This window comes from Aquarana catesbeiana, linkage group LG02, assembly GCF_042186555.1.
Source record: "Aquarana catesbeiana isolate 2022-GZ linkage group LG02, ASM4218655v1, whole genome shotgun sequence".
Lineage (NCBI taxonomy): Eukaryota > Metazoa > Chordata > Amphibia > Anura > Ranidae > Aquarana > Aquarana catesbeiana.
Genome location: NC_133325.1, coordinates 710685765 through 710698105, shown reverse-complemented (window position 1 = coordinate 710698105; position 12341 = coordinate 710685765). Strand labels below are relative to the sequence as shown.

The 12341-nt window shown below is 40.0% G+C and overlaps 1 protein-coding gene across 5 annotated transcripts in view; it reads left to right on the top strand.

Annotated features, from left to right (window-relative positions):
- The window catches only part of EPHA6 (EPH receptor A6), a 1236911-nt gene that overhangs the window by 949839 nt on the left and 274731 nt on the right, over positions 1-12341 (top strand). For all 5 annotated transcript variants that reach the window (XM_073616994.1, XM_073616989.1, XM_073616991.1 and 2 more), the window contains exon 7: positions 9321-9483. In XM_073616994.1, coding sequence (XP_073473095.1) covers positions 9321-9483 — 163 coding nt within the window. The remainder of the gene's footprint in view (positions 1-9320; positions 9484-12341) is intronic.

Below are 12341 nucleotides of genomic sequence, written 5' to 3'. Positions count from 1 at the left end.
ACCAAAAGCTGAGCGGCCTGCTCTGAGAAGGACGGGCTAAGCCCAGCCCTGACAGAAATACTGGAAAAGGATGAAGAGGTCAACTATAAGGTACACTAAACAGACAGGTGGAAGAAAGAGCAGATCTATCATATAAATTTAATTAAAGCGTGGAAAGACAGGCTATTCGTTGCTTTGGACTATGTTTTCTACCCCTGAGCGGGAAGCCTTTCTGTTTGCTTTATTTGCTGACCAAATAAATATGGACAGGAAGCCCGTAACCTTGCAAAATCTTCACTTGAAACTAATCATCCACAGCATCCAGTATACAGGTTGCCATAAATGTCAACACCTATATTCGTCTGCATGTTTCATGGTTAAACACCACTTCCTCAGGACTGGGCGATGATATACATAGAATTTGTTCATTTGACCTGCCTAGGATAAATATATGTCATGCTATATACATGTGTTAGATATATGTGTATATAAATATGTATCAAAAAACGTATACACATGTCCTTTGTACACATTATTTACATATTAGGTAAGTTAGACAAGCAGTTCCAAAACAGTGATCCTGTCTGTCCCAGGCACCCAGGCAATGGTCTCAAACATGGAGGAAAGAAACAGAAAAAACACAAAGCATTAGGACAGGTGATCTGTTTTCAGACGCCGTAGGCTGTAAGACTGCACAGCTGATTGGTTAATCCTGTTCTATTGCTTTGTGGAGTTTTTTCTTCCATACAAGCATTACTCACCTGCTTGTCTAATTCACCTAACATGTAAGTAATATGTAAAAAAGGACACGTGTATGAATGTTTTGATACAATATACAGTATGATATTCTGTATTTCATTATATATTTATGTCAGATCAAGTGAAAGCATTCTATATAAGATATTTCATTGCCCAGTCCCAAGGAAGCAGCATTGGACTGTGAAACATGTTGGTGAACATGGGCGTTGACATTTATGGCAACCTGTATACTGGATGTGTATAATACACTGTATTCTATGTTTTTGTAGAATGTTTGTAGACTTTATGTGAAGGTTGATCACCCTTTATCATTTATTATTTGATAGATGTTTTTTTAATTGATTTATGGTTCTGTGATTTAGAATTTTTTTTTCCTCTTGGGTACGTTTAAAGTCCTGATGTCTTGATGGATGTCATTCTAAGTTTTTTTTTTTTACATCACTGTCTTTCCCCAGTAATAAACCAGTGTCCTTTTCTTCCCCTCCATAGAGGTTACTAGGCCAAGCTAAGCTTACATGCACCAACTGAGTGCTCTTGTATTATCTGTGGCCAGCCATGTGTTCTGCTAATAGAATTAGTAGCTGTTAATGTTTGATTGTTGCAGGTTTACATAAGTATGGAATGTGATAAGCAATACGGTGAAACAAACGGTCAGTCTGCGACCCCTTTAATTTTGCTGCCTGAAGCCTGTGTGACTTATGTCCCTTTTACCGGAGGAATAGAATTCAGCTTTTAGCTGCGGATAGATCAAGTTATCTACCGCAGCTAAACTCAAACAATGCTTTCCTATGGCCCCATTCACACACTGCATGTCCAGGACCGATTTATTGCAGCTATCTGCAGGTAATCGCAGTGTACTGTTTCACCTGCAGATAGCAGCAGCAACAAGGAAAGAAAAACAACAGGAAGCACATTAGAAATGGCAAGAATGTTCCAACGCAGCTAAACGCAGCCGCATGTAAACGCACGTAAACGCAGCTAATCGCAATGTACAAATGCAAGTGATCGCTGTGAAAGGGGCCTTATACTTCAGTCCAGAGAAGCCTTTAGTAGAAAATTAGGCAAATGATTTTTAATTGTGTTTGAAAATTCTTGACTATCAATCTGTATTTGTTTCAAGCCCAGACTTGCTGTTTGTTTTAGTAGGATCAGGCAAAACAAAATTGTTATGTTATATTTTGACATATATTTTTTTCCACTACTAGGTTAAGAGCTCAATAATATTCCCTAGTGATCTATAACTGTAAATATGTTAATTATAATGTTGCTTTAATATATTTGTAAGTACTTTTATTTGCTATTAAAAGGGATGTTTTAATACCTATTAGGGCCAAAAACCTGTATGTTATTTTCTGAAGTATTATTTTCTATTACACAATTGCACTGTTTCTTATTTTGAAAGTCAAATCATGACAAACTTGTACTTTTATTACAGTGTGGAAAGTCCTTATTTTTAGCTTGTGTCAAATTTTTAAGTGTCCGTATTTTGTGAATTCATGAGAGTAATGATTTTTATAAATAAAGCTTATTGTGCCTCATTTACTGAAGGAGTAGCGAATCTTCACTTACCTTGGTAAATACAGATAAACTGTATTCACTTTTAACAGCCAATCATGGGGATTTAAAAACACATAATGTCCGTTAATATATTACTATTTAGGCTATGTGTGCTGCTTTCTGTAAGTAAGGAAAACATAAACTGTGACACCAGCTATAAACTTGGTGATTTGGGAAGGTATACATCAGTTTAGTCCGGGAAAGCAGGAAACAATGAAAATTGTGGGAGGTAGATTGCTGTTGACTGTTCAATGTATTGATTTTCTCATTTGAAAGCTAGTGGACAGCTTCCAAAAGTATATGACCATCTTGTGGTCTTGTAGAGCTAAGTGCAAAGTGGGAAGGGGTGTACAAATGTGACTTTATACAAGTTTGTGTTTTGTTGCCCTGAGCTTTGCATACAGTGCTTGTTGAATGACCCGTTGACTTTATGTAAGATTTTAACCAGAGCAGTCTGCCACCCACACTTTCATTTGTGTCTGAGTTGCAAGTGACCAAGTGATTGACTGGTGTGGAAATAAACTGAAAATGCCCTTTGGACTGGTACTTTAGTAGTTTTGATTGATTTCCACTTAATTTTCATTTGACTAGTTGATTAAACCTGGGAAACACATGAAAGTGGCAGATTGCTGTAGTGGAAAGCCAATATAAAGCTCCAATACTGCCAACAGATTTGAAAAGTTTATGGACATCATTGGGTCTAAAGTATATCTAAATCTAAAAACAAAGGCTTTTTATTATTTGTATCCATTATCACCTTGTATTCTTCCCAGTAATACACTTTCTGTCCCAGAGTGACAACACTCCATATAATGTAACTATGGAGAAATAACATTGCCACCCGAAAAAACATCCTTTCTCCTCTTTTCCATAAAATAGAGGGGAGGGGTTTTTATTAGTCCTCGGAGATAGCTGAGAGCAATGTAACTGATAAACGTGCAGAACAGGCATTGAGCACAAGGAGTTATCAGCAGACAAGATTTCTGCAAGGAACAACATGTATTTTTGTACAGTTATAAAATAGATTTAACAAAACTTTCAATGAGATATGATTAACTACTTCAATACAGGGCACTTACACCCCCTTCCTGCCCAAGCCAATTTTCAGCTTTCAGTGCTGTCGCTGTTTAACCACTTGCCAACCAGTGCACGCCAATGTATGTCAGCAGAATGGCGCTGGTAGGCAAATGGGTGTACAGGTACGTCCCCTTTAAAAAGCAGTTTCGCGGGTGTGCGCCCGCTGCGGCCTCCGTGACCGTGGATCCCGCGGACTCGATGTCTGCCTGGTGCCCGCGATCGTGTCATGGAGAGGTAGAACAGGGAAATGCTTTTGTAAACAAAGCATTTCCCCATTCTGCCTAGTAACAGGACAGTGATCACAGCTCTCTGTCACCAAGAGCTGTGATCACTGTCCTGTGTGTTGAAGTCCAGCCCCCTAACAGTTAGAATCACTCACTAGGACACACTTAACCCCTTCACTGCCCCCTAGTGATTAACCCCTTCACTGCCAGTGTCATTTACATTGCATTGATCGCTGTATAAATGACAATGGTCCCAAAATAGTGTCAAAAATGTCCGATGTGTCCACCATAATGTCCCAGTCCCGATAAAAATCGCAGATCGCCACCATTACTAATAAAAAAAAGATAAAAATAAAAATACCATAAAACTATCCTCTATTTTGTAGACGCTATAAATTTTGTGCAAACCTATCAATATACGCTTATTGTGAATTTTTTTTTTTTTTTACCAAAAATATGTAGAAGAATACATATCAGCCTAAACTGAGGAAAAAAATAGTTTTTTTATATATTTTTGGGGGATATTTATTATAGCAAAAATGAAAAAAATAATGTGTTTTTTTCAAAATTGTCGCTATTCTTTTGTTTATAGCGCAAAAAATAAAAACCGCAGAGGCGATCAAATACCACCAAAAGAAAGCTCTATTTGTGGGGAAAAGAGGACGTAAATTTTGTTTGGGTACAACGTGGCACGACTGCGCAATTGTCAGTTAAAGCGACGCAGTGCCAAATCGCAAAAATTGCTCTGGTCAGGAAGGGGGTAAAATCCTCCGGGGGCTGAAGTGGTTAAATGACAATTGCACGGTCATGCTACACTGTACCCAAACAGAATTTTTATCATTTTGTTCCCACAAATAGAGCTTTCTTTTGGTGGTATTTGATCACCTCTGCATTTTTTATTTTTTGCTTAACTAAGAAAAAAAAAAGTTTTACTTTTGTTTCTGTTAAAAATTTTTGTAAATAAGTACGTTTTCTCCTTCACTGATAGGCACTGATAAGGCGGCACTGATGGGCACTGATAAGGTGGCACCGATGAGGTGGCACTGGTGGGCACTGACAATGGGCACTGATAGGTGGCACTGATGGGCAATGGTAGGTGACACTGACGGGTGGCACTGATATGCAGCACTGATGAGCACTGATATGTGGCACTGATGGGCACTCATGGGTGGTGCTGGTGAGCACTGATGGGCACTGATAGGCGACACTGATGGGCACTGAAAGGCTGCACTGATGGGTACTTATGAGTGGCACCGATAGGTGGCACTGCTGGGCACTGATAGGCAGCACTGCTGGGTACTGATACGTGGCACTGATGGGCACTGATATGCGACACTGATAGATGGCATTGTTAGGCATCACTGATGGCACTATCACTAGAAGGCATTGGGGATGGGCACTGATTGGCAGCTGCCTGGGCACTGATTGGCATTTCCCTGGTGGTCTAGGGTGGCATACATGGTGGTCCAGTGTGGTAGCAATCCCTGGTGGTCCTGGGTGGGCGTCCGAGGGGGGGCTGCGCTGATAAACAATCAGCGCAGAACCCCCCCCCGTCAGGAGAGCTGATCGGCTCTCCTCTACTCTCATCTGTCAGACGCGAGTGAGGAAAAGCCGATCAATGGCTCTTCCTGTTTACATCGTGATCAGCCGTGATTGGACACAGCTGATAACGTGATAAAGAGCCTCCGTCAGAGGCTCTTTACTGAGATCGGTATAGCGGTGTGCCAGACTGACACACCACACCTAGCCGAGATTTGCACCCCCACAGGTGCGCGAGAGCAGTCGTTCTGGAGGGCCGTCATATGACGTCCACCCAGAACGAGAGCTGCGCCGCCCAACAGTCATTTGACGACCGGCAGGCAGGAAGTGGCTATAGCACATCTAAACCCAAACAAAAAACATAATAGTGAAAGAACCTCTGACTAAATAATGTATAAAGCTTAATGTATACTGCTCAAATTATAACAATAAAAAACTAAACCAAGTGGGTGTGTTATAAAACACAGGAGAAATTGAGAATGTGAGCAGTGAAAAAATGAAATCCTGAATATATAAAAGAGTAAGTAGGGATATGTGAATGTGTCTACAATCACGTATGACTCTGTGAATATGCAAAAAGTAAGGTGCAAGCAAAAACTAAAATAACATAAAAAGACAAGTGCGTAATATCTGTGATGTTACAGTACCTCCAATGTATACCCTCAATAAAAATATGACTGGAGGCACATGAACAACAGTGGAAAATATGTAAGCCAAACAAAAAATATATATTTGTCTTTTTTTGTGCAGGTATATAATGACCAGAGAACAGAATGATGGAAACAAAAATAAAAATAAAAATGAGAAAAAGTGAAAAAAATAAGATATATATATATATATATATATACACGTGACTGTATATATAAAGAAAGTCCCAAAAGCACTCAATCAAATGTCCATTGATAAGTAACTCAGTGTATGGAAAAAATATATGGTGACAGAGTCCCAGAATAATAATTCAAATAGCAATCTGTGAATGGTGGACTGTGCACACACAAATAAAGCGTGACTCTTCAGTGCTCCCCTCTTCCAACCGCATGCCCCTCTTGTTGTTGCACTCACCAGAGCACCTAACCCCTGCAGGGGTAACAGGCGTAAAAGCTGAATCCAGATGGAGAAGTCCACCTGGGTAAGAAACCCCTCTGGTGTCACACAGCTCCCAAAAGCCTCTCTATGCGGTTATGGGTTCCTCAGCACTTTCCGATATCCATATATGGATGGAAGAAACAAGCCTCATAGCGTGAATCCGTAAAACCAAAGTCTTTTATTCATTAAATCTCCATAGAAATAATGGTATAAAAATGTTTTTAGCATAAAAACTACACTTAGGAGAGCGATAATGCTCCATCTAGTGTGTTATGAGGCACATAGGCAGTTCCGCTGCGTGGTCCCGGCGTGCGTTCCACAGCCGAGAATACGGAAACCGGAAATACAGGTCACCTTTCTGTATCATTTTATTATCCTGGACTCCACCTGGTGGTGTTCTTTATGGGGGGCTGCAGTTCCTTTATTTCCTAAGCGCAGAAAATTTGTTCTTAATAAAAAAGATCATAGCAATCCTTAGATGAGGTGTCTGTATTAATTAAAAAATGGTACGCTTTTTTACTTTATTTTTAATATATTTCCTGTCTAGGGGTGGCTCTACTCTGGATGGAGAAGCCACAGAGCCAACCTTGAATAACAGCATTGTCAGTCTGGGAGGAGGGTATTGTTAGGCTGGTCATAGATGGGTGGAATTTTGAACAAAAATTCTTAGGAAAGGAATGTTCTAAGTTCGTTCATTTTTTTAAATGTGGGGTCACATCAATGTTTGTTTTCGACTGCACTGACAAGAAAATTCAAAAGAGCAGAATGGAAAATTTTTCTTAAACTAACAAATTTCTAATTGTGTATATAGTTTTCGTTCGGTAAAGTCCATTCATTCCAAAATCAAATGTTGGAAGCAAACAAAATCTTTCAAACAACATTCGAGTGTTCTGAGGGTTTTTTGCCTCAAGACTCTTCCTCATGTGAAATCCTATCCATTTATGGTCAACTTTAGACAAACTAGCAGATTTAGATGGACTTCAAAAACAAATTAAAGCTGAACTCCAGCTCACATTTTTTAAAGAGGAATCCACCAATTTAAATTTTTCCCAAAAGAGACATATTTAAGGTGTGGCATGAATGATTATTGTTATAAGGACTAGTGTGCTTATTTTAGCTCTGAACTGAAGACATCGGCCGGTTACAAAAAACATCGGCCAGTTACAAAAAAACAGCCGACGTTAGGCCCGTGTGTATGTCGGTCTGTCCGAGAGGCTGGCTTCTGTAAGATGAGCATGCTGGAAAACCAGCAGCCGACTGACTCCCGATCAATGCTCTCAACCAATTTTCGTTCAACCAAAAAAGACTAATAGTGTGTACCCGGCATTAGATGGCAGTTTTCTTGGCTGGTAAAGATTGGAGGGTTTAGTTCTGCTTTTACACAATTACAGCAACAGTTTTTTTTTTTTTTTTTTTTTTTCATTTTGGGATAAATGTTTCATTGTAAGCATCCCTGTCAGTGTTAAATGGTTTGTCTCAACCCTAACTGTCTCTTTTGCTGGGCAGTTTAACCACCTCCCATCCGGCCCAATTCTGACACTTTGCTCCTACATGTAAAAATCTACTTTTTTGCTAGAAAATTACTTAAAACCCTCAAGTGTTATATTTTACATTTTTTTTAGCAGAGGCTCTATAGAATAAAATGATGGGTGTTGCAATTTATTACGTCACACGGTATTTGCGAAGCAGTTTTTAAAAAGCAATTTTTTGGGGGAAAAAAAACACTTTCATAAATTAAAAAAACAAAACACTAAAGTTAGCCCAATTTTTTGTATAATGTGAAAGATGATGTTACGCGAGTAAATAGATACCTAACATGTCACGCTTTAAAATTGCCTATGGAATGGCGGCAAACTGCGATGCTTAAAATTCTCCATAGGCGACACTTTAAACGTCTTCGCAGGTTACCTGTTTAGAGTTGCACAGGAGGTCTGGTACTAGAATTATTTCTCTTGCTCTGACGTTTGCAACAATACCTCACACATGTGTTATGATCACCATTTACATATACGTGCAGGAGTAACGTATGAGTTTGCATTTGCGCGTAAGCATGGTGGGACCGGTGCAATTTTAATTTTTATTGTATTTTTATTTATTTTATACAACATTTTTTTTTTTTTACCCTTTTTAATTTTTTAAATTAACTTTATTGCTATCACAAGGGATGAACAACATCCCTTGTCACAGCATGGGCCGTCACATGTCCTCTCCTCTAGCCTCCCATGCAGGCGATCAGGCACAGATTGGTCTGATTGGCTGCTTTCCTGGACGATGGAAGCCAGGTAAACAAAGAGGCGGAACCGGAAGTGACGGACTACTCGTCGCTCCCAGTTTTCCAGGGTTACAGAGAGAGAGAGGAATGACTTCAGTTCCTCTCTCTCTGTTCAGGGATGCTAAGATAAAAAACCTTCTGCTTTACTACTACTTGGATTAAGGATTGGTACATTGCAATATATTAGTTTCTTGAGTTTAGAAATGCTTTAACAGACCAAAAGAGACGAAGTAAAAGATGTTCCATTTTGGAGCTTATATATCCTTTTACTCTATTTTTGATCAGTTTTCTTTAAGTTTCCTGTCCTACATCAAACACATGTCCTAGTGTTTATCCTACTGCTTTTATATTTTTGAACTTTAGTCAAAAAGAAGGAGATAAAGAACTCTAGGTCTGTTTTCAATTCATTCTCTGGCATAGAATTATTAGTATAGAACCCATGACAATACGGTTCTCCTTAAACCTGACTCATTGTTGTTGGTGTGCAACCCAGTGACAAAGGCAATGTTATATTTAATTTAGTTTGAAACTATGAGGCGAGCTTTCATTGTAAGCCTAGCACTGAGTATATCACAAAGATAAGCTTACTGTCGCTATAGCACTTGTCGTTTCATGCAGTAAATCAAAGTCTCAGCTTTCAAACTCAAAAATAATAACAAATCGAGAAAATATCAACCTCAGTTACAAAAGCACATTGTGCTTTTCACCAAAGGTTCAAGTCGGGTGACTGAATGAATTACAAATAAAAAAAAAAAAAAGGATTATGAAAAGATTATTATTAGTTTTAATTAAATCTGTTTTTCTGTTTTCTTTTTTTCTTTCTCCAGGAACATGAACAGCTCAGCTATTCCTCCACCAGATCCAAGGCGCCCAGTGTTATAATCACAGGCTTGAAGCCATCCACCAAGTATATATTTCACATTCGAGTCAGAACCGCTGCAGGATACAGCGGCTACAGTCATAAGTTTGAATTTGAAACTGGAGATGAAAGTGAGTTTAATTAACCCGAGTGTGTTGTATTTGAAATATCAGATTTGAACATGCTGCCTTTTATGTGACGCTACACTTATTAAAAATGCAAATGTGTCATCTTTTTTTATTTTTTTTTACATGGTACAACTTTATTTGAAATAGCCATGAGTATACAGACAATAATAGTTATGCATTTTTTTTCCCAAGAATGTAATGGATAACTGACCCACCCATCGTCCCCTCTCTTGTTTTTGACAATTACCGATTTCTCATAAGACTTTTGACTTGAGTTTGGAAAATAGGGATTGTGAGCAAGTATGATCACAAGTATCACCAAGCTGAATGTCCTGTAATCTCTAATGTCTCTTCATATTGTGGGAGGGCTGAGACTTCTGACGACTTCTGATGAGGAATAAACTCTGATTCATAAGGGAGTGCTTTGTCAATAAACCATAAATTTAAGTTTTATACCAACATTCCTTTAATAATCACATAACAGACCAATTTCATTCTAATCTAAAACTTATTAACCTTGAGAACAAGGATAAGATATGTTATGTTCCTCTGAAGAAGTGGGTATAGATCCAGGAAACGTGTCAGGAACTAGTTTTAATCGCATGAATGAATACTCATCTGTTATGGATATGACCGAATGTGGAATATACAGCCGTGCCCAAAAGTTTTGAGAATGACGCAAATATAAATTTTCACAAATTCTGCTGCTTGAGTGTTTTTAGTTCTTTTTGTCAGATGTTACTATGGTATACTGAAGTATAATTACAAGCATTCCATAAGTGTCAAAGGCTTTTATTGTTAATTACATTACGTTTATGAAGAGAGTCAATATTTACAGTGTTGATCTTTCTTTTTTAGGACCTCTGCAATTCTCCCTGGCATGCTGTCAATCAAATTCTGGGCCACATCCTGAATGATGGCAGTCTATTCTTGCATAAACAATGCTTGGAGTTTGTCAGAATTTGGCGGGGGGGTTTTGTTCACCTGCCTCCTGAGGATTGACCACAAGTTCTCAATAGGATTAAGGTCTGGGGGGTTTCCTGGCCATGGACTCAAATATTGACGTTTTGTCCCCCAAGCCACTTAGTTACAGTGGCGGCTGGTGTTTTTTTGGGGGGGGCAGCAAACAACAACCGCCACCCCTGCTCACTGTCTGCTGGTCGGTCCTCTGGCACTTACTCCATCTAGGTGGTGGGCATCGGGTAGTGGTGGGCATCGGCAGGCATCTGGCATCGGCGGGCATCGGCAGGCATCAGGCAGTGGCGGCATTGGAGGGCATCAGGCAACGGCGGGCATCCGGCATCAGGCAGTGGCAAGCATCAGGCTCCTGTGCCTTCTCCTCCTCGCTTCCGCTATGCGTCTCCTCTCCTCCTCCTAGGCGTCCAATAGTATTGCCTGTCCTTTCAGCCAATCGGGTGACGGGTCTCAGACCCACTTCCTGATTGGCCGGGAGGAGGATTAGTGTTACAAATAGTGAATATTCATTCGCTATTGCAACACACCTGGGTGGGCTCCAGACGCAATGCTCTGTGTCCAGAGCACATCCTATTTTGAAGCCTCTGGCTCTAATCAGGTGCTTAAAAAACACCTCCGCCACTGTAATTCATGTGCCCGGCGTCCTGCAAGGGGCCAGATGTATGTATACGAGGGCGGCGGCATGGATGGGGGGCGGCACCCATGCGCCCTTAATGGATGGCTGCTACTGCTTAGTTATCAGTTTTGTCCTATGGCAAGGTGCTCCATCATGCTGGAAAAGGCATTGTTCTTCATCAAACTGTTCTTGGATGGTTGAGAGAACTTGCACTCTGAGGATGTTTTTGTACCATTCTTTATTTATGGCTGTGTTCTTAGGCAAAATTGTGAGTGAGCCCGCTCCCTTGGCTGAGAAACAACCCCACACATGAATGGTCTCAGGATGCTTTACTGTTGGCATGACACAGGACTGATGGTAGCGCTCACTTTTTTTCTCTGGACAAGGTTTTTTCCAGATGCCCCAAACAATCAGAAAGGGGATTTATCAGAGAAAATTACTTTACCCCAGTCCTCAGCAGTCCAATCCCTGTACCTTTTGCAGAATATCAGCCTGTCCCTGATTTTTTTCCTGGAGAGAAGTGGCTTCTTTGCTCCCCTTCTTGACACCAGGTCATCTTCCAAAAGTTTTCTCCACACTATGCGTGCAGATGCCCTCACACCTGCCTGCTGCCATTCCTGAGCAAGCTCTGCACTGGTGGAGCCCCAATCCCACAGCTGAATCAGCTGTAGGAGATGGTTCTGGCGCTTGCAGGACTTTCTTGGGCGCCTTGAAGCCTTCTTCACAAATGCAGTGGAAATGTTTTTTTGTTTTTTTTATGAGATTATGTTCATTTACATGGCAAAAAAGGGACTTTGCAATTAATTGCAATTCATCTGATCGCTCTTCATAACATTCTGGAGTATATGCAAATTGCCATCATAAATATTGAGGCAGCAGACTTTGTGAAAATTAATATTTGTGTCATTCTCAAAACTTTTGGCCACGGCTGTACTGTAATTTATAAAATCTGTGCAAATGTAATAGATGATTTGTCATCAATTTTGAACCATTATCATTGAATGTCGGCCAAACTCATTTAGGTTTTAAACGTTCTACTAAAAAAAGTTTTTAATTAGTAAGAATAATAAGATCATAGTGATTAAAGTAAAGACTGGGGAGAGAGCACTGGTAATGTGAGTATAGGATGGTAGCGGGGGAGAAGCCTTTGCCGAGACACTTGGGGATGATTTACTGAAAGATATTAGGCTGTTCACTTTACAAGAGAAATTTCACTCTGCAGGAGAATTTTACCCAGATGTTAGGGAAGGTGGTAAAATTTCACTTTGCG